Here is a 23961-nt window from a genome sequence, read left to right as displayed (position 1 = left end):
GCGTGATGCACTAAACCTCCCCTGCTTTGCCGCAGCATTCAACAAGATTGACCATGCCATATGCATCCAGTATCTGGCCTCTGTCGTTCAGCTTCATGGGACTGCCCTTGCATGGTTTCATTTCTTCCTATCTCAATGTAGCTAGCTTATCTCTACCAATAGCTCCCCTTCTCTCCTCTAAACTGTTATCTCCAGGGTCCCCCAAAGATCTATCTTTGGCCCTGTCGAAAACTTAATTACCTATTATATACAATGCATTAACTCCAAACACTTATTTTCAGACAAGTAAGAATTTATTAAAAGAAGCTTGTATACAAGGGAAGCATATTCTGCACAATGGGCAGAATAACCTCTTCGCTGAACAGAGGAAACAGTTAACTTTTATACAGTTAATTCAGTTACGCGCACCTGTCGTAGAATATGGGCGTACGCGTACATTCTTTATTGGTTCAAGTGGTTAGTCAATCAAAATAGGGAACCCACCCTCTGGTTCCTCATGACTGCCTCGTGATTTTTGAACACAGGCCTGGGAAAGTGCCTTTCCCCTAAGAAACTGTCTTTATTATCAGTTCTGTACTCAGTCTCAAGGCTATATGGTCATTCATTTCTGTTAGTCAGACAGTTATCTCATAAGCAGACAATAGCTCTTCTGTGTGTCTTTGGTGAGAACTAAAACATACATTCTTTCTATTATATTCAGCTGGTCAGCTAACATGGTCAACTTATCCATCATGCTTTTCAGCTTTATGGTTTAGGTGTATTAGAAAGTTAATTTGGTCAGGCATTTCTTTATGGTTTTCCACAGCCCCCTCCTCTTCCTTATCTACATCCTGTCCTTGAGCGACATTATCCGCAGGCACAGAATCAGCTTTCACTTGTATGCTAATGATACTCAGCTCTACCTCCCTACCACATAACTTGATCGCTTGACTGCCCCGTGTTAGGAGATTTCTTACCCAACATCAAGTCCCAGACGAGTCATAACTTCTTCCAGTTAAACATCAGAAAAACCAAAGCACCTCTTCAGCCCCCCGCCATGAACTCCAGTCCTTCGTCTCTGACTCCATTTCCCTTCCCAGACACTTTCTCAGGTTGAGCCAGACCATTTACAATCTCGGTGTCCTGTTTACATGAATTACACAGATTTTACAGCACAGAAACAGGCCATTCGACCCAACTGGTCTATGCCAATGTTTATACTCCACACGAGCCTCCTCCCACCTTACTTCATCTCACTCTATCAACAATCTCTCTATTCCTTTCTCCCACATGTACTTATCTAGCTTCTCCTTAAATGCATCTATGCTATTTGCCTCAACTACTCTGTGTGGTAGTGAGTTCCACATTCTCACCACTGAGTAAAAAAGTTTCTCCTGAATTGTTTATTACATTGATTCGTGACCATCTTATATTTATGGCCACTAGTTTTGGACTCCCCCACAAGTGGAAATACCTTCTCCATGTTTACCATATTGAACTCCTTCATAATTTCAAAGACTTCTACTAGGTCACCTTAGTCTTCTCTTTTCTAGAGAAAAGAGCCCCAGCCTGTTCAGTCTTTTCTGATAGTTGTACCCTCATAGTTCTGTAAATTTACATCTTCATGTAAAAGTGTGTGTTTAAAAGTTCAAATTCAAGCAATTTGATGCCACAGAGCCCGCAGTAAGTAATTTTGTTAATTTAACTCGCTGGAGCGGCAGTGACTGTTGCCTCACTGCTTGGAGTGATTTCTGGCCCATGAGCAGACCCATGGGCCACTTTCCATGCAATGACATCATGCAAAAGTGATGCGATAGTACAATTTCATTAGAAGTACGTCATTGCAGTCTGCTTGAAAATAAACTAAAAAAAGACAGTTTGAAAAAAATTGTGCGCTATCAACCCAGCCTCTGAGCAGCGCGAGTTGCCACAGCTGGAAATGTCTGAGAGAAGACACGTCCACAAATTCTGTCAGGAAGAGAAGCCACACCCACAGATTCAGCCTGCATTGCACAAGCAGACAACCAGACTTCATTTATTGAAAGTTAGTATTCTGTATGTAATTGTAAATAAAAATTTTAATTTTTAAATATTTTATTAAAATAAGGAGTAATATGAGATTCCACATTTGTAAAAGTTGATTTTTAGTTGTTTGGTAGTCATTAAGACTTACCGTGCTGTTAAAACTTAGTTTAGACCGAGATTTTTAAGCGTACTTGTTTGGTGGCGTAATTAGTTACTTTCCAGCTGGGCAGATAAGTTGGTGCTTTTTCAATTTCTCTGATTGCAGCGTGCCATGTCCCTTTAATTCAAAGCAGTCATATCGCCAGCGAACCACTAGGAGTGAATTCCGGATTTCTGTGTTTCACTGTGCATGTGCAAACGCAGGAACTTGCTCCTTCAATTCACCACTAACAATGGAGAGCACCATTGAGCTCCGCTATTATTTCGGGAGTGTTTGTGCCCCATTATTTCTCTCCCCTCAAAAAAATCCCAAAAAGATTTGATTTTTTTCCATTAGAATAATGCCTTGTTCTATAATTTTCTGTATATTGTCCTGGCCAATATTTATCCCTCAACCAACATTACTAAAACAGACTATCTGGTCACTTATCTCACTGCTGTCTGAAGGACTCCACCACGTGCTTTAACAGTGAGCCGAGTGTTAAACCACACAACCTATGCATTACGAAAATCACTTCATTGCACCTCAAAAGGCATATATAAAGCCCTATCTATGCTTTTGGTACCTCCAGACTTGACTATTCCAGCGCTCTCCTCGCTGGCCTTCCATTCTCCATCTTCCAAAAACCCCAAAGCCCTATCACGCATATACTGCCATGCCCTGCTCACCAACCACCCCTGTCCTCACTGACCTACACTGGCTCCCCAACTCCCAACACAATCAGTTCAAAATCCTTGTCCTCATTTATAAACCCGTTCATGGCTTTGTCCCACTCAATCTTCTCCAGCTCTATATGCCTCTGTTACTCTGAATCTGGTGTTGTGTGGATCCCTCCTTTCCCTTCGATCAACCATTGGTTCCACAGCCTTCAGCCACTTTAGTCCTATGTTTGGAATTCCCTCCCTAAACCAACTAATTCTGTACCTCTGTCTCCACCTTTTAAAAACCTCCTCAAAACTCTTCTCGTTGACCTAGACTTCAGTTACCCCTCCTAATCTCTTCCTTCCTGGCTTGGCATTTTTAAAAACAAATCGCACCCAGCTGTGAAGTGAGTTGGGGCTTTTTTTTAAAAACGCTAAAGGCACTATATAAAGTTGATGATGCTTTGAATACAGGAATATACTTTCCTACAATGACTTGGGTGAGGGGGGGGTTGTGGAGAAGAAAAAGAGAACAAAAAAACGTAGAAAGACTCAATCTAAATCACTTAAACCTGGTTCCTACCCAGTCATACAGCTGTAATAGAAGAGGCCTGGTTGGTCACCTGCCCTACATCTAGCCCTGCAGCACACAGGAACTAAAGAGTAGTGGAAGAAAACAAAATATTTGGCCATCTTTTCTTTCCTAAATACACCAACTCTTGCTTAGGTATGGTTCCAGGCACTCATGTCCCTAATTGAAGTGACTGTGCAAGAACCTAGGCAGGGAGTGTCAAGAGAGACTATTTATTATAGACAGCATTAGAGCTATGCCAGTGTCCATCTTCACCAGATGGCCACACACACTTTCTAACAGGAATCACTGAACAGTGATCAGGAGCAGAAATCCTGACGGATTTTTCCCATTCCTTACATAGGGGCGCTGAGGCCAATTTGAGCACTTTCACTAAAATCAATGTTTTAAATAAACTAGGAAGGAAAAAAGCATATTTTATTTCATGACAATTTTGGTTTGGTCCTATCCATTTTCAATTTTTTTCCTCTCCATGAAGTTAAACAGTAAAAGCGAATGCACAGATATCTTCCTCTCTCTTGTTCTCTCAACATTCCAGTGTTTCTTGTACATCACATACGCAACAAGTAATGAAAATCGACACAGGAAAATTTTGCCTGAAAGCTGAGAAATCATTTTATTTCCTTTGGCGTGCTGAAGGTTTGTATAATGAGTATAATTTCTTAATCATATCACTTTCTGTCCCTCATTAAAATGTACATTACAAAAATTTAACCACCTTTTAATATAAAAAATTAAAAGCGATAACCTATTTTGTAACTCTAATTGCTTCAATGGAAATAAGACAAGAATTCACAGCTGTGTGATTAAATCATGGGAAATATTCCCCACTTTGTATAACAAGAGACCCCCTGCTTGTCAGAGTTTGAAGAGCCAAGGTTTTCAGATGACATTTCAATAACTGGAACACAGCATTACAAATCCATTCCCAACTTTACTGAAACAATTATTGAAATTATTACCTTCAGGCCATGTATGTTCCGTTTCCCAGGTGGCTTGCAGGCTGAAACAGTAATTGACTAAATTGCAGAACACATCAGGGCCATTTACAAATTTGTTAAAAATGAATCATTTGAAAGAAATGAGACTGACACCAAAATTAGCAACTGAAAATGATGGAAAAGGGGCTCAAAAGCCTGTACAGGGAATTTTTTTTATATAATAGTGATTCCGTCTTGCAATATTGAACACTGAAAAACAGATAGACATATAAAGACAGTCTACATAAAAAGATACAAAGTATAAAATGCAAAGATTAACAGACTATAAATACAAATATAAGCACAAACAGCCAGTCCAATTCAACCTTCATTTGTTAACCTTTCTGTATCATTAAGAAAACGGGCTAACCTAACACATGGGTTAAAAATATACTTATCTGTAGAATCCGTTACTGGGATTAATAAAGTATAAACTATAAGGGTAAAATTCAAAATGCTATTAAAATGAAAATAAAGAGTTTATTTTATCTTTAATGTTTTGCTTGAGCAGGTGAGCCACTTACATTCCATCAGTAGAGTCAATAAAAAGTTATGAAGAATTATGATCAAAATGTACATCCTTTTTTGGTCACTATATCTATTTTGGTGCTTTGTTTAAACAAAAAGCTATTTTAAATTTGGGTGGGGGAGGAAAGGCATAACTCAATTGGGTTACTGAGCATAGCACTGTGAAGCAATTGAAGTATCAGTAGAGATGTACCCATTAACCCAAGGCATTACAACAAACATATAATTTCAACCGTAACGTTAATTTTACTCCCTAACTCTGCTGGATGCAGCAACTTTTCTGAGGCAATTGCACCAATGAGGTCATCACTCACTGTTTAAACAAGGGTATTTAAGGGAAAAGAATCAGAAATAAAAGTACCAACGATATAAAAGTTAACTATGATTCCCTGTAAACAGGATCCCAATAGTGACAGTCCTTTAAAAGAATAGTGTAAGCAATGTTGACTTAACTGAAAATATTTACAAGAATGTATTTGTTCCTGCTGAAAGATTCTTTTTTATGGATATATTGGATGCTGTGGTTTGATCTCATTTCAGAAATACAACGCCACCAATGGTATGTTAAAGAACTTGTCAATCTTGATTGATTGTCTCACCAAGACAAATTCGATTTCCCCCTGCCCCCCCTTCTCCCAGATGAATGTGTGCTTCACTCCAGTGGGATACCAAGTTTATATAGCCAATCCAAAATGCTGCAATCTTCTTAATTATAAAATATATATTTTTTTTAGCTCAGAGGTTTTGAATTTGTTTTTAAAGAAAACCTTATCATCAGTTCCTGGTCTGTGCAGTTAGCTCATCTCAGCTGGGGCTGTTGTGGAGTTGGCACAACTGGCCTCAGTATCTCAGGTAAAGGAGTGAAAAATCAGCAATGATTTCTGTTCCTGGTCATCAGCCAGTAACTCTTGTTGGAAATGTACATGTGGACATCAGGTAAGATCAGGATCGAGCCTGCTATGATGCCCCCGCCTCATGACCAAACTCACCACATGAATATTGGCCAGTTGGGCAAGGTACCAGAATCCATAAACCATACTCTGATGAGGAGGCAACACCTTCAGGAGAGGAAGGGAAAAAAGCTAGCAAAGATATTGAAAAAAAATTATAAAGGAAACATATATTGCACACTGGCTAAAGAATGGCAACTCCAATATCAAGGAAAAACATTGAGATTCCAAGATCAGTTTGTTACAAAAAAAAAGGATGGGATAGAAGTGTTTTAGGAATATTTCTAAAAGGGTATTAATGATCTTGTGGCTCAACTGTTAACGGGAATGAACATACCCTGTTCAGTGTTAGACTCTCAATTGCAGCTCTCGGAGTTGATTCTATTTCCCCTTTTTTCCTTAAAACCTACCTCTTTGACCAAGCTTTTGGTCACCTGTCCTAATATTTCCTTATGCACCTCAGTATCAAATTTTGTTTGATAATGATCCTGTGAAGCGCCTTAGGACATTTTACCACATTAAAGGCGCTACATAAATGCAAGTTGTTGCTGTTGTTGTTGAAAGCACTATAAATTTAGAATGGTTGTTGGTTTGGCCACTCAAGTCTAAAAGCCTCAATTACGAAACCAGGACACAAAATAATATTTTAAAAGCTCTCTGGTAAGTTCATTCTCACTTTCTACATTTGTATAGAAAATAGAACCCTGTACACTTTCCTTCACAAAATGGGTTTTTAACATTTCTTGATCTGGGCACCACATTACTATAGGCAATAGGCCACTCAATTGTGGGAGAGGATCATAGAACAATCAGTACTAATGATAGGCTCAAAAATATAAAGTTACAGGGAGGAATTTTAACCTCCCAGGATGGGTGGGACAGTGGGGGGAGGTTTAAATTCTTAAAAAAGGGAAATCCGACCCCAGCCCACAGTGAGCGTGTCTACTTCCAGTTTAATCAGGGCGGGTTGGGCGAGTAACCTGCTCTCAAGAGACAGGTTGGTAATTATAATATTTATAATTACCAACCCCATGCCTCAGATTTAAGCAGTGATTTGGATTTAATGCCTCCAGCATGGGTTTCCCGGGACTCGGGAAACCTGGCAGCTAAAGGGAGGTGAGAACTGCCGGATTCAGCAGGTAAGTTCTTTTCCAGCACTGCTTGTGGGCCTGGAGGAGCAGGAGTGCTTCCACCCAGCCCCCCAAGCAAACGTGCCGCGATCCGCTGACCCCCCGCCTGTGCCCTCTTCCCCCCACCTTCACTGCTTCTCCCCACGGCTTCTCCCCCCTACACCTACTCCCCTACCATCTCTGCCCCCTGCCCCCACCCCTCGCTAGCACCCCCTCCCCCAACCCCCCCTACCCTCCGCCACACACCCCGCTACCTCCCCAACTCCTCCCCACCCCACCCGGCTACCTTCAACACCCCCCCCACCCCCCGGAATCTCAACCCCCCACTTCCTGCAATCGACCAAGGCTTGAAGGGTTAAATTACGACGACGTGCATAAATATGGCTTATGTTCCCTTGAGTTTTGACGGTTGAAGGGTGATCTAATCAAGGTATTTAAAATGATTATGGGATTCGATAGGATAGATACAGAGAAACTATTTCCTCTGGTGGGGGAATCCAGGACAAGAGGTCATTCAGGCGTGAAATCAAGAAGCATTTTTTCACACAAAGGGTAGTTGACATCTGGAACTCTTCCCCAAAAGGCTGTAGGTGCTAGAACAATTGGAGCTTTCAACACTGAGGCGGATATATTTGTGTTAGGTAAGGGTATTAAGGGATATGGAGCAAAGGTGGTAAATGGAGTTACGGTGCAGTTCAGCCATGATCTAACTGAATGACTTAAGGGGCTGAATGGCCTATCCGTGTTCCTAATGTTCTTATGTTTCAATGCACATTGTAATATGGGTAAAACTTCTGAAATATTTAATTTTCACCAAGATGTATGCTAACATTTAGTACAATTATGTAAGTAGGTCAATCAGTAACCTTCTCAGTGCTATAATGTCAACAAAATTGCCAATGTGGAAAGATGCATTTGTCCAAGTGGCTACATAAATTTTAGTTCCTGGGTCATTTAACCATTATCTTAAACAGTGACTATCACTGTATCCAATTTGCAAACAGCAGAATAACCCAATTAATTAACCTGGAATATAGCAGAATATTTATATCTAAAGAGACTAATTTTAAAAAAACATGGTTGTGAAGCAGCATCAAGGTAGCAATTTATAGCGAAGAAATTTAGATGAAGTCGGAAACCTCAACAGCTTGGTGGAATTTGTTGAGGTCACCTGGACCCCAAGATTAAATTATCGTCTTCTATTCATTTTCATCTAGCTATTTAATATATATAGTAACAATCTCTTACCCAAATTCCTCCATCCATCGACACCATCCATACTTTGTAATAGCAGAAAGAGACTCGGGGATTCTGTTGTTAGAGCAGCTCATACTTCTGCCTTAGTTTCACTTATTAAGCCATCTGGCCATTATGACAGTACCTTAAAAATAAATCTACTGAGCACCTCATACTTATTACATAGAGAATGGATGTCTGTGAGTGATTACATAGCAGCTATCTCATCGAAGGGTCTAGATGACATGAAAGTTAAACGGGCAATTTATAATGGTCAGCAAGAAAAACCTTTAAATCATTCCCATGCTTTCATTATCAAAAAAGACACAGTGGAATTTGTTGAATTTTATTCTTTATTTGGGTCCTTTATTTGTTAGCAATTGTCATGGTGGGTGCTAAGGATAAAACATACCATCGCGGATATACCATGCATAAACATCAAGGATCAATAATATGGCTTAATTTTCAAAGATTTGTAGATATGGTCGAGAGAAAAAAAATATAAACACAAATGTAGACTTACATGCATCTCCTTTTACTCATTCTGAATATACAGATGCAAAGTCAGCCATCTTACCTCGTGGATATATCTGCAGCGGTTCAATCATCTCTCCATTAACCTGCTGTTCTGTCACAGTAGTATAATACTAGAAAAGAAAGCACATACACACACAATGTATTCATGCCTAAATTTAAATAAAATTGAATTATTTATAGTCTTTCCAAATAAAAATAGGTAAAATGAGAAGGTTTCTTAACATTTTCGAGTAGGCAACAATAATTTGCACCTTTATGTAGCACCTTTATTAATATAGAAAATGTCCCACAGTGCTTTCCAGGGGGAAGGGGTAATAAATAAGATAAAGGAACAGGCACTTAGCCATGGTGGCAGAGTTGGTAGAGATAACTGAAAACTTGGTCATGAAGATGAGTCTCAAGAAGATTCTTAAAGGTGGAGAAGAGGAGAGGTGGAGGGGTTTGGGGAGAGAGTTACAGTTGGGCCGAGGTGACTGAAAGCTCTACCACCATTATTGGGACAAAGGGATGGCAGGGTCAGAGAACTGAAGGATGTGACAGGGGATATAAGGCTGGAGGTGATTGCAGAGGTAAGGCAGGCTGAGGCAAAGGAGCAACTTAAAGAGGATAAAAACTTTAAATTCAACACATTGGGAGCCAGGGAGCTAACATAGTTGGGCAAGGTTGGGGTGATAATTAGCTAGACTTAGCATGGAACATGATACAAACAGCTGAATTTTAGACAAGTTAGAGTTTATGATGGATGGAGGTTGGGGGTTGGGAGGCCAATTAGGAGGGCAGTGGAGAAATTAAATCAGAGAAAAAAAAATGGGTATGGGTTTAGTGGGATAGGGGTAATATTGCAGAGGTGGAAGTAAACAGTCTTGATGGTGGATGCGACATGAGGTTTTAAGCTTAGCTGCAAGTGAAAGAAACCATGGATTTGCATGGTCTGGGTCAGCCTAACTACATAACTGCGGAGGGGAGTGGAGTCAGTGTCAAGAAAGTGGAGTTCATGATGTGAGCCCAAAAGTAATAGCCTTGATCTTTCTAATATTCAGTTGGAAATTTAACTTGTCCTTAACTTTATGTCAAACTGGCAGACTAATAACAGAAATGGTTGTGGGGTCAAGGGAAGTGGTGGAGGGTAGAGCAGGGTATCATAAGCATGCATATGGAAGCTGATCCCACACCTGCTGATGATGTCATCGAGGGGCAGCATATAAATGAGGAAGAGGAGGTGACCTGGATTGATTCTTGGGGACACCAGAGGTGACTGTATGGCAACAGGAAAAGAAGCCATTACTGGAGGTATACTGGCAGAGTTCGGACAAGTAGCAGTGGAACTATATGAGTGCTGAACAAAATAGAATAGGTGATAACGTGTCAAACGTTTCCAACATTGTGAAGTGGATGAAGAGGGATACTGCACCAAGGTCACAGTCAGAGACAGTCATTTGTGCATTTGGCTAGGGCAATGTTAGTGCTGTGAGCAGGCAAAAGTTAGACAAGGGATTTAAACGGTTTGTTTTTCAGATATTGGCACAGAGCTTAGTAGCAATGACACATTTGAGAACTTTAGAAAGAAAAGGGAGGCTAGAGATGGGGTGGTAGCTGGAGAGAATGCATGGATCATGGGTAGGTTTTTTGAGGAAGGGTGATGACAGTGATAAAAATGAGAGAGATAGTGTCCGAGCTGAGGGAGCCATTAACAATATCAGTTAGCATGGGGCCAGGAGACACCCTTTGTCAGAACTGAGATCCAATGAAGGCCATCTATCCAAATTATAAATTTATTTTCTCTCTCCAAATGTTATGTATTTCCAGCATTTTCATATTTTCAGAATTTTGCAGTTTTCTCTTTTCTCAAAAGCAACAATAGCTCCAGTTAGAAAAAAAACTGGTGGATACCAAACACTGTTGACCCAATTAGCCTATTGGACACTTCATACATTCTTAGTTAAAAAGCAAGGTTAACACTGCAATCCACATTAGCAAAATAAGCATAATATTGTCAATATAGAATTTATCATCTACTGATTTGTGAGTCTATCTGGATTTCTGATCCTACAAAATTTGGGTCAAGACTTACACCACTGCTTTCTTCCAAGTTTAAACTGGATCAATTTTCACACCAATAGTACTAATAACTATAGAACAAAATGTTTCTGCTTCAGTATTTTGCTTCACTGCCAAAATTCATAACGAATGAATTTTAACACTAGCAGTGTAATGCTTCATATATTAATCTGACATTAATCTTTTGTGGTTAAAATAAAATTTATGGAGGTGCTACAATTGGGGCTGGGGAAAATTGTGGGAAAGAGATGAGTAAAACAGCCAGAGATCCCACCCCTGATCACTATCCAGTAACTCTGGCAGGAAATAAAAGAGCAGGGAGAGTGGGACTAATTGGATAGCTCTTTCAAAGAGCCGGCACAGGCACAACGGACTGAATGGCCTCCATCTTTGCTGTACGATTCTATAAGAGTCTGCATGCACCCGATCCCAAAGGAACAGTCAACGAGTCAATGCTCCTTATCTAAGCCCATGAATGATGGCCACTTGGTCAAGGTATCAGAGGAGTGCCAGAACTCATAACTATACTCCTGCTTTTAGGAGAGGAAGGGGGAGCAGGGAGAAAAATACCGTCCTCAACTGTCTTTGCTCAAAAACAGCATGAAAACACAAATAAACTATGATAGATACCCAAGAATGATTACAAATCAATATTCTATTTGAGGGGTTACAGATGGTTTACACACAGCATATTGGAAGAAATCCAGAGGTTGGGATCTAATCAAGGGGTTCAAATATCATAAACTACTTTGGTTTATAAATGTCACATAAACTTCAAGATTAGATTACTGCCTTAAAATCATTTAAACATTTTTTTAAAAAAAATAATTGTGAGGAAATTTTCTTCAATTTTGTGCCGGTTTATGTGTCATTTCTGTCACTGATAGTCAGCCTGCTTGCTGTGGTTGATACCAGAAGGTGTTTTACAATGAAAGACTAACACTTACAATTCAATTAATTATTGCATATTTCCTGAGGATTAATTTGCAGCTGATTACTAGGAAATTCTATGGCCATCATACATTGCCATAAAGCAAATCGGATATATTTATCTCCTTGTACAAGCACTGTGACTGCTTTGGAAATTCACCATATATAAATTATATGTAGCACCACCTTCAGCTTTCATTCATTAGTAACTCAAGAAATTTAATGTATTCTTATAGAATAATATATGCAGGATTTATTATATGCTGATTTAGCCAAGCATTGCATAAAGTTAAACGAACTCTAAACAACGATTAAGTAGGATGCAATATTTTTCTTTCTCCTTTCTCTTTGTTGGAGTATGGTTCCAGAGGCACAAGTTGCCCATTGAGATCTTACAAAAGTGTCCATTCTTCATGAGTAATCCTAGACAGTGAATGTTGGCAGGCTATTTGACTGCAGTGGGCACCACTATCAAGCCCAATCCTACTTTCACCCAACTTCAAAAGTGTAGGATACAATTTAAGGATTTCATTATAAAGCTTAATGTAGCAACTATTTTACAATAATATTTTATACAACTGCCATGGCCACATATAGAAGGGAAGGGCAAACTATAATCCCAAATGTCTCACTTTTGTCTCTAGGCTAATTTAATATATTAGTACCAAAACACTAAGGGAAGAAAAATACACTAAACCAATATGCTTTAATCTGACAATACAATTCTTGTGTGGTATCTGTAATTAATCATCTCAAATTGCTCCCACCACTATGACCATCAATGACAGACCAATAACTACTACAACTTCACCCTAGTTCAAAATATTCTCCAGACATAATCCAAGTTTGGAAGGATAACATCTGTAATCTAATTGTATTATTGGATATTTTTCACAGTGCAAATGGGCATTGTACAAAAGGTTCTCACGTTCACTTTAGTGAATTCCTAGTGACAACTATGTAAAAAAATGATTTGCAACACTTCACTGTTGCCTGCTGACTCACAAGATAGTTATAAAGATAAACATTTCTTAAAGACCATCTGCACAGAGAGACAATAGTCCATATTATGAGATTCAGTTTGGACAGTACCAGACACCAAAAATTCTGATGATTTAAAATTTATTTAGCTGGCGTAAACTGGACCTTTATTAGGCAACAATGAACACCAAGCTGTGCAGTTGTGAAGGTGGTGGACAAAAGTGATTATTGTTTTGCCTCATGCCACAACAAATCACTGGCACCTTTATTATTAATTACTGCCATTAGACAGCTTTGTTCTTTAAGTGTAAGCAGTAATGACTAAACAATAAATGGATTTTAGATCTGTAAATGAACATTAGCAGTACTGACTTCAGGCAGAATTTTTTTTTAAATTTGAGGGAAAATTCCATTTATTTTGTCTTCATTCTCCAGGGCCTGTATAGCTGTGGCTGACTTGCTCTGCCAATGCTACACTCAGCTGGATGCCAGTAGTGTGCACAAATGGCACAGGAATTACTCAGTCTCCGATAATCGCTGTTTTGGGGAAGCACTGAGTCTCCTCTAAAAAAAAATTGAGAACTCAGTAGCATGGGGAGACTAGAATCTGTGTCACAATACAATATGTTAGTAACTCAATGTGCTGCACAAACACATTGTCGCTGTAAAAAGAAAATTTCCATCATAGAACACAGGTAACAATTTCTGTTTACACTTTAAAAAAAATTTACACTCAGGATGTGGGCGTCGTTGGCAAGGCCGGCATTTATTGCCCATCCCTAGGTGCCCTGACAACTGAGCGGATTGCTAGGCCACTTCAGAGGACAGTCACGAGTCAACCACATTGGTGTGGGACTGGAGTCACATATAAGCCAGACCAGATAGGGACAGCAGGTTTCCTTCTTGAAAGGACATCAGTGAACTAGTTGGGTTTTTACGACAATCCAACAGCTTCATGGTCACTTTTACTGATACCAGCTTTTTGAATGGGAGTTAGGTGAGGGCAGAGACCCAAAGTGCAGGACATCATCAAAGATGCAAAACAGTCAGGAGAAAGTTGAGATAAATCAAATTGTGATGACACTGAGCTTGGCTTTTAAAAGTCTGGAGATTATCAGTGGGAGGGAAGACTAAGGAATTCCACACTTTCAAGGTCCTGGAAAAGAATGAGTTACGAGTAGGAGATGGTATGGTGAATCCTGATTTCAGAACAGTCAGAGTGCAGGGAGGAATTTGAAGAGCAAGAATAAATGAAGAGTTTTACAAAACTATGGTATTTAATCACAACACTGATATGAATCTTACTATAGTGTCTAATGAACTGAAGTCATGAGATAATCAGGACATTGAATGGTGAGCAGAAACAATCTAATAGAATATTTATCCGATTTGGTTTTGCCAATTTGCAGCTTATTTAGTGGCTACCTTCGGTTGCCAAATAAGCTGAAAATCAAAGAGTGGATATTGCTTTCCTTTCCTTCGACCATACCAACAATTTGGAAACAAAAAGCCAACTTCAACACAATGTACTGAGAAAAACTTATTTTCAAAAGCTTTTATTACCCTTGCAAAAAATAATTGGTGCCGTCTATTACTCAAACCATCAAGACAAGTAGGTTTTAATGGTAGCAGTTTTACAGATCGACCTTTTAGAGCAGTAATAAATGTTAACAAGTAGTCTCGAAAAACAGTTCAAAATAAAGTCTTGCCGAAATACAATGACATTTCTAAACGTAGTAATTTTCACAGAAAATATGACGCCACTGGCTATTTTGAGCTTTGTTCGTGTATTTTTAATAGGAAATTTGCCAGTTATTGATCCGCAGCTTGTACTGTCTGCCTAAGGCAGCTATTCTAGTTGCAAGCAACTTTCCAATCAGTAGCTGTCAAAAATCACAAGATTTACAGGCATGTTCCCCCCCCCTCCACCCCTCTTTATTTGCTTAACGTCACCAAAGAACATTTATGCAAGTCACTAAACAGGAGGGGCACCATTTAACTCTCTAACCCACTCAATTGGCACCGGCCATCTTGTCTACATTTACAGTGAAGGACGTGTAGTCGTTTTACCACAGCTGGCATGCTAACACTGCTTCAGAGTCAGCATTCTGGTCACGGCAATTTGAGCATTTTTAAATAAACAATAGAAATTTTAGTGCTCCCTCAACTGGTAGGTATATTGAACTTTGTAGGGTTGAGCCACTCAGGCCAGAAGGTCCCAAGTTTGATTTCCAGTTTGTACTAAGTTAAATGATCACAATGAGGGCAATAATTGGAGTAATATACTTGGTTTAAGGATGGGATAAAAAGAACAAAAAATAGGTAGATCCTGATCACTATCTAGTGACCCCTGCACAAAATAAAATGCAGAGTCTTCACCAGTAGGGATACATCCCACTTACCCAAGTCGAGCTTAATCCAGGTTGCCAAAAGCCACGGCTTAGGGACCTCACCAGTATGCATTGGAGAAATGCCAGAGTTTAACTAGCTAAAACTGCTGGTTTCACCAGCTGGAAGTATGGAGCTTCGGCAGCTGCTTGTCTCTCTGCAGCCCAATTATGTAAGGCTTCAAACATAGATATACGAACCCGGGCTTTTGTACCTGACCTGCAAGCAACATTTTTCAATATCTGTCACCCCAAATCTGAGACAGCTGTATAATGGACACCTACTTTCAACAAGATAGATGGATCTATGTAGGCAACTCGAAACATGCCAGCCACTTTGATGTTCTGGATATCCATGACCAATAGTGCATACCCGACTTTCTCATCAACAACTGCTTAATCCAGATGCTCATGTGAGGAACTTTAGCACAGAGACATGCTGCCATGAGGCTGATTCCAACTCCAGGGTACTCAGCTACAGGTGGGAGCCCTCCCTCCCTTCCTATCCTAATGACTTAAATTTCCCATTTTAATTGGCAAGTAAAGTCTACTGTAGTACAGAAAGAGTCCAGTCCAATTTACGCAGGTGACTTAATAGGAAAAAGTCTCAAGTTTTAAGAATGGCATTCTATTCAGAAGGATGGTGGAGAGAAAAGGATTTTTATGTCCATCGGGGTGACAAAAATCATTGCTAAAGAAATGGAAATTTTTCCACTTTTAGCGACATGTATTGCACAGGTTAGATGCAGCACAAAGCTCAACATATTCTGTCCCAATAACATACCGTAACCCAATCTTAGAATGTGACTCCTCAACGTACCAGTGTGAATTTTATATTCCCCGCACTAGTCATGCTTGCAGCATCAGTGAGATTGTCAATTAGAATCAAATCAAGAGTAGTTTTGGCTTATTCATCCTACCTACTAGGAACTGCATCAGAACTACCCAAATTCATTTCATTTAGAATCATTCCAGTAAACAGAACAAACATTTTTATTCCACTAGTCTGGGCTGGATTTCAACCCAGTTCTGAGAGGTGACCACTGCACCAACCAGGTTCCCCTCAAACTTCCTGTTCTAACAATTTGCTGTGGTTCCGGGTGAAGCTCCATTAAAATCAAGATCAGAATTGAAACAGAGAACAAGCTGCCTCATAAGAACAATTATTTTAGGGATTGTAACAAGTTCATATCAGTGAACTTTAATAATGAAGTTCAACTATGCTTTCATTCCCCTCTAAATCACTTCATGGTTTTGAAAGAATTTTAAATTTCTTCAATTTATGGCAAGTATTTCATTTAGTACACTAGTACGCTATGTTTTAATAATACTGCTTTTCCTTACCCATCCACTAGATTGTCTTGGATAGCATTAGCATCACATTATAATATAAGATCATTCACTAATGCAAATTGCAGGCATCCCGCTGTTAAAAGCAACGTTGGCAAATCTTGCAGCACTTTTACTGCTTTTCAATTATGGAACTTAATTCCAAGCCACATAAAATTATCTCCAAATCTGCAAAATGTTTAAGAAAAACTCTTTACAACCAAAACATAATACACTCAAGAGAGCATAACCTATTTTATTAGGTATATTTGATCTATGTTTGCATTCTCAACCATCTTTTTATCAGTTGATACTTGGCTTTCCTGTTACCTTGCCAACAGGGACCAACTCTAAACTACAATCATAGCTAAATACAGCTCCTCTTATAAATAAATGAAGATTTAAAAAAATTGTTTGAATGAATGCTGACTTCTGACAGAACCAATTTATTTCCCAGACAGTAAAGACACAGAAAAATTAAGCAACACTGAACAGCTACGGGGGCCCAGATGTTCAATCCGCAAAGCAATATTTTCCACTGCGTAACATTGCCGACCATCAATGTCATTCTATGTTTGGAGCTGCAGTGAGCCATTATTTGTCACAAAGTTTATATATTTTTTTAAAAATAGCACCCAACAGAAATGTGTCAGTAAAAATGAGCTTTTTGGAAGTGTTTTGTTCTGCTCATTTCCCCCACCCCACAAATTGTCTCCTCTCCTGAAAGTGCAGTCTCCTACTGGGATACAGTTCCATGCTCACTAGCTGCCCCCCATGGGGTACTTATGGCCATTCTTTATGTGCGAGCTTAGACAGCAAGGGTCAACAGGCTATTTATTGCATGAGACATCACAGCCAAGCTTGACTGTATCTTCACTTCCATATGCACACACTTTCCAGCAGGGGCCATTGGGTGGCATTTACAGAGCAGGAGCCCTGGGTACTTGTCTTCTGCCTAGCACAGGTTCATAAAGGTCAATTCTAGCATCACAATTGCTACCGTGACAGAGATCAGTCCACTCAGCAGAGATTGAGATATCAAAAATGAAGATTTTCATCTATATATATAAAAAAAAATCGGTGCTATACTGGCCAGCCCATTTACCAATCCTCAGAAAAGCTCACAGCTGTAACAGTTATGAATAGCAGGTCAGTGGTTAAAATATGCAAACTGCACTTTAATGACATTTCCACTTCAGCATATTCAGAACGAGTAGCCAATCACTGCACAGATATATTTTATATATATATCCACATGTATATACATACGTATGTGTATATTAAATATGTATATATTAAAAAGTTATTGAATGGTACAGAGCATCATCCATACTAAGTTAACATTTTCATTATCATGTGGAGTCACTGGTGGTGGCATTTCATGTACCTCCAATCAGCTGATTTTTTAAGTGTTCACTGGTATACGACTGAGAACTGGTCAGCTCCTCTTCTCCCTCTGCAAGGAATGGTTATTAAAACAAAATTATCTTTTTTAAAAAGTCACTGAAGAGAACAAATGCAAATTTAACAAAGCCTTTGTTGTACTTCCACTTCTGTAGAATATGCATTCCAGATATCCATAGTATTATGGCATTTGACTATCAGTCAGGACCATCAATGATAACCCTTGCCAGAAAACCTTGTTTTTTTATATACTGGAAGGTCTTGTACAGACCACTCTCTATGGGGAGCAGCGATCACACTTTGATTTAATCACAGTCTCTCCAGCACTTGATTCATTTTATGGCCAACTTGTCTATTGATTATTACTATGATTACCCAAATAACCAAATATAAAATCTGGAAAAGTTCCTTATACACCTGCAGAGTTCTTTTTGCCCCCTCAAACACTGGCTTGTGTAAATCTGCTATTCTTACAACTCCTCTATGGAAAGCATCATCTAGTCCACAGAAAGTTTTAAATATTTGCTCACTGGTTGGAATGTAACTTCTTTTTAAACTTGCACAAATTAAATTTTCACTTACCAAAAATTGTTAAATTTTAAATTGGAAAAAATCATGAAAAGGGTCCCAGCTCAATTACTGGTCTATGCTGAATTACCTGAACTCAGCGGAAGCAGCAGTATGGACACTACAATTGGCTTCAGTGACTCTGGACTGGGAAGGCATAAACGCAGCCAGTGTTATGTTCCTCAGCTCTATCCAGTGACACCTGCTGGAAAGTGTGCACACACGGATGATGAGCGAGAACTTGGCCTGGCTGTCATGCCATCGAATAGCCAACCAACATTCACTTTCTAAGTTCATACATCAAGAATGGTCAGTTGAGCAAGGTAATAAAAGGGCAGCCAGCGCCCATGGAACTATACTTAAGCTCCTACACCAAAGATGCCCGTTTTTTTGCCTCCCATCTCTACCTTCAATAAGTTGTAAAGGAAGGACTACATTAAATTTGAAGGAAAAGTACAGCAAGAAAAAGGGATGAAAAATAACAGACTGGATGCGGAGGATAATCCGATTGGATGTTTCGCACGCTATTCTGTCCCACCCCCAATTCTAGCTACTGTGCATATTTCATTTGTATGCTTATAGTAATGAAAGTTCAGCGCAAAAATGTAGAATAGAGCCATCATGTGTTTACTCAAGTACCACCTACACTGTGCCCAGCAAAGGTAGATAGCAGATTAACAGAGCATCTGCTTCAATCTAAACAGCCAATGCTGAGAAAATGTCCCACAATACAATGCACATCACAACATTACAACATCATAACACAAACTGAAATTGTCCCACATCTGAAAATGTTGCCCCCCCCCTCCCCCAAACAAGGAACTGAAAACTGTGGAACTCCTTACCTCCCTCAGTCTTTTTCTTCCTACAATCTATAGCCCACATTTAGTATCATCCAATCATTACTTCTCAATTTACTTATTGGCCTTTCCACTAGGTGTGAAAAACTGCAACTGACAGACCAGATTTAACAGTAAATACACAAAAAAATTGCCTAGTGGAAACAAGTTGGTGGCAAGTAAAACATTCCCTTTATCCAGTCATTTCCGCTAAGTAACAACAAAAACGAACAGAGACAGTACAGGGAATGAATCAGCGCCTGGGGAAATGTTCCCCTTTAAATGAGTGTTCCCATTAACAGGGTGTGCCATTAACTGGTGTGTACTGGATATTAATCAAAAGACAATGCAGCAGAAAAATGTGACTGATGGACTGTAAAGTCATTATGGATGACATGTTCGAAGACTGAAATACTATAATATTTTGATACTCTTTATCAGCCAATACTATCAGCTCCCACTAATTTCATTATTTCCCCATGTAAGTGACTGAACAAAACATTTGTTTAGCATTGGTTAAATAGTTATGCCTTGCAAAAACTTTTTTCTTTTAAAAGAAATAAAAATCCCAGAAGAGGATTAAAAGGTATTTTTTCTACATATTTAAGGAGTTCTTTTCATTACTGTAATTATTTTAGATACATAATAAAAATGTTTGTCAGTGCATTTCTTAAGTTCACAACTTTAACACTCACTCATTCAGAATAAACATTAACACCCAATTATAGAATCCCCTCCAAAGACTTGCACATATTGATAGTTTTTTGTTTTTTACCTTTCTAACCAATTATTGCAGCGTGTTCACTTTGCATTAATATAATGTACAGCAGATTGACTGATTTATAATGAAAACAAACTTTCTTTAGCTCTCAAACACTGTAGCAACTGGAATACAGTACTATATTTGGCCTCAATGCCTGTGGGCTAGAGAGGAACAAAAATAATCAGGGAGGTTCTGCTCCCCATTGCTGTGCAGTCCCCTGCTGGAAAGTGCCTCCAGAAGAGGAGGAAGTCAACAGGACAAAAAAAAAGTTTCCTGAGTGGGAAAGAAATTCCATGGTCTTGAAGGTTATATCTTACTGCTCTGAATCAATCTGTCTGCCAAAGTAGGCACACAGAAAATTTATAAAGGTGACTAGAAGGGAGACAAATTTTTGGTGACTGTATTCCAGTTGAGGTCGTAGCACAATCTTACCACCGGGCAGTGTGCTCATTAATCCTGTAGCAAGGTCGTGGTGCTAAAATTGTAGCGGTGGTTCACTATGAGGTGTTTAGCCTCTGCAAGAAAAGTAACAATATTTTGAAAGGAACCAAATTTAAACATACAAACATAGTATCATAGTAAGTACAGCACAGGAGGAGGCCATTCAGCCCATTGTGCCTGTGCTGGTTCTTTGAAAGAACTATCCAATTAGTCCCATTCCCCTGCTCTTTCCCCATAACCCTGTAAATTTTTTCCCTTCAAGTATATATCCAATTCCCTTTTGAAAGTTACTACTGAATCTGCTTCCACCATCCTTTCAGGCAGCGCATTCCAGGTCAATACAACTCACTGCTTAAAAAAATGTTTCCTCATATCGCCTCTGGCTCTTTTGCCGATCACCTTAAATCTGTATCCTCTGGTTACCCACCCTTCTGCCGCTGGAAACAGTTTCTCCTTATTTACTCTATCAAAACCATTCATGATTTTGAACACCTCTATCAAATCTCCCTTTAACTTTTTCTGTTCTAAGGAGAACAACCCCAGCTTCTCCAGTCTCTCCACATAACTGAAGTCCCTCATCCCTGGCACCATTCCAGTAAATCTCTTCTGCACCCTCTCCAAGGCCTTGACATCCTTCCTAAAGTGTGCTGCCCAGAATTGAACAATACTCCAGCTGAGGCCTAACCAGTGTTTTATAAAGGTTTAGCATAACTTCCTTGTTTTTGTACTCTATGTCTCTATTAATAAAGCCCAGGATCCCATATGCTTTTTCAACTGCCTTCTCAACTTGTCCTACCAGCTTCAAAGATTTGTGCATATGCACCCCCAGGTCTCTCTGTTCCTGCACCCCCTTTAAAATTGTACCATTTACTTTATATTGCCACTCCTCATTTTTCCTACCAAAATGCATCACTTCACACTTCTCTGCGTTAAATTTCGTCTGCCATGTGATTGCCCATTTCACCAGTCTGTCTATGTCCTCCTGAAGTCTGTTACTATCTTCCAGATTGTTTACTACATTTCCAAGTTTAGTACAAACTTTGAAATGATATCCTCTATATCCAAGCATACGAAAATGACAGGCAAGAAAAGACCATCTGGTCCAAGAAGCCCACCCCACAGTCGTGATATAAAAATAGAAAATGCTGGAAATACTCAGCAAGTCAGACAGCATCTGTGGAGAAAGATAGAGTTAACGTTTCAGGTCGAAGACCTTTTATCAGCACTCAACTTTTATTTCAGATTTCCAGCATCCGAGTATTTTGCTTCCACAGTTGTGATGAGTGAACCATGATTAGACACCTCCTACCCACCAGCAGCCAAGTAATCTCCTGGGAGAGGTAAGAAACATGCATTTTTTAAAATTCAAAGCTGTTACTAGCAGAAAGCCACATTCTTTGGTTCTAGTTCTGCAAGATCCAGTTCCAAGTGCTTACATGCCACCATGTGAAGATATACCAAAGTTGAAAAGCAGAATCACAGGATTTATTATGGCTGTACACAAGACAACACAGAGCGCATCAAATCAGTGGAGTGAGGACTAGTTACGGGAGGGGTTGCATACCACAGAACATTAAAACCAACAGCCATATCTGTAGATCATCTGGAAAGAAACTTAGAGGAATATATTCCTGTAAAGACTCATAAAAAACACAATATTCTTTCTGTAAAAACACCTCTATTTCTACTTTTTTTGAACAGCTGCCAAATACTGGGATCCATGCCACTATTAAATTCTTCTACACTCATTTTTGGAATGGTACACATCTTGCAAAAGATAGAGGATGATGGAGGCAGGGGAAGTACTGGATGTCAAGTCCTCAACTCCTTCACTCCACCGAACTCTGAATAAGGTGCTGAAGTAAGCTAAAACCTTACTTGAACAACATGCTGCCTCCCTGTGTAGACCCACAAATACAACGTTTTCATGCTTTTATGTGGAGTGATCTTCGGAATCATTGAAAACCAACACCGACAACCCCATTGATTACATAAATAGGAATGTTGCAAAATATTGGTGGCTACCCAATCACATTATCTGCTTGCTGCAAAAATACTAGCACATGAGGTTACATGGTAGCATTTCATCCATAAAGCACCCACAAGCTGCCAGCGCACTGCTGGTTCCCATTTTACAGGAGGAACCAGTTGATGTTGCAATGGTTAAAATGGAAGTGGCTATCTCCCAATCCCATTCTTCCATCACTTCAAAGGAAATCCTTCAAATAAATAAAACACTTTAGGAACAGAAAGCAAACTCTGAGTTAATAAGATAGCTTCCCTGTCTACAGGAGAGGTGGGAGATTCAGGAAATAACTAAGCCCTGCCTCATGATTTCAGTGTTGCCCTGCTGGCCACCAGGAAAGCTCATGCTGCATCTCCAACAGACAAGGCAAAATTGTGGCTATATTTTTTTTTCCATTGATGGGGAGGGGAGAAGGGTAATTTTAACATAAAAGTACTCTGGACTCATTCCCCCTTTAATTGTTATCTATTCAGAGAAAGTCCTGTTCCTTCAATAGTAAGACTAGCTGAGAGTTATATTACAGAACAACACATAAAGTGGCTTACATGACAACACAAACCACAGCAACAGACCTTTAGTGGTTTTCCTAAATTACAACAGTGGCTACACTTCTAAAGTATTTCATTGGCTATGAAGCACTTTGGGGCATCCCGAGGCTGTGAAAGGCACTATAAAAATACAAGTTCTTTCTTTATGAGTCAGTAGAATAATGAGATTCGATTACAGAATTGAAATAACTCCTTGGGATTGATTCCAATTCACATAGTTTTCATGTGTGGGTTTTTATTCTGTTTTTGGTCAATTAATATGCCATCAATGAGCTCCATATTCTGGGTCCGTGATGATCTTCTCACAGAGGATAGACAATTACAATGTCATTACTGCAAGCTTAAAAAAATTATAACCTGCAACTGATTTTCATGTCCAACGTATATGAATTAAACACAGTAGAACACTAACTAACTATTACAGTATTTGCTGAGTAACCCTACACTGGAATGTTAGTTTAATCTATTATTTGACTGGATTGAATATACTTGTAGAAATAAAAACAAAATGTTTCAGCATCATATAGTGAAAACACTCAATCCATCCGTTAACTAGAAGGCCCATATTTCTTCATTAGCGCCTGCATAAAATGATAGCCGACGATCAGCGTCTTCCCATCAGAGAAATAATGGGCCCGAGTATCCTATAAGGAATACAAGCTATTAAAATAATTCATAATGCGTTTATCACAAGACTGGAGTGCTCACTGTCCATTGCTCTGGGAATACCAGAGTACTGCTCAATGATGTAGATGATGAACAAAGCCCTACAATAAGCAAGATGAGAATCAGCTGATCCATAAAAAAGGAACAGGCCAGAAAAACCAAAGTAGACATTATTCATATAACTGCTGCATGCAATTTATTAAGCAGTCTTTAGCAAAGGTATCAGTACATAAACATTGAGAAGACAGATCTCCTATCTGCTGG

The 23961-nt window shown here is 39.3% G+C and overlaps 1 protein-coding gene across 7 annotated transcripts in view; it reads right to left on the bottom strand.

The window, feature by feature from the left end:
• map2k5 (mitogen-activated protein kinase kinase 5) overlaps nucleotides 1–23961 on the bottom strand; it is a 241979-nt gene that overhangs the window by 187706 nt on the left and 30312 nt on the right. For 6 of the 7 annotated variants that reach the window (XM_067971342.1, XM_067971343.1, XM_067971344.1 and 3 more), the window contains exons 4-5: nucleotides 8799–8868; nucleotides 4360–4400 (exon numbers count right to left, since the gene is read on the bottom strand). In XM_067971342.1, the coding sequence (XP_067827443.1) occupies nucleotides 4360–4400; nucleotides 8799–8868 (111 nt within the window). Of the gene's footprint in view, nucleotides 1–4359; nucleotides 4401–8798; nucleotides 8869–17830; nucleotides 17900–23961 lie in introns of all 7 variants that reach the window. The other variant, XM_067971348.1, reaches the window with a different exon arrangement.

This window comes from Heptranchias perlo, chromosome 34, assembly GCF_035084215.1.
Source record: "Heptranchias perlo isolate sHepPer1 chromosome 34, sHepPer1.hap1, whole genome shotgun sequence".
In the NCBI taxonomy this organism is placed as follows: Eukaryota; Metazoa; Chordata; class Chondrichthyes; order Hexanchiformes; family Hexanchidae; genus Heptranchias; species Heptranchias perlo.
This window is presented reverse-complemented; position numbering and strand designations above follow the sequence as displayed.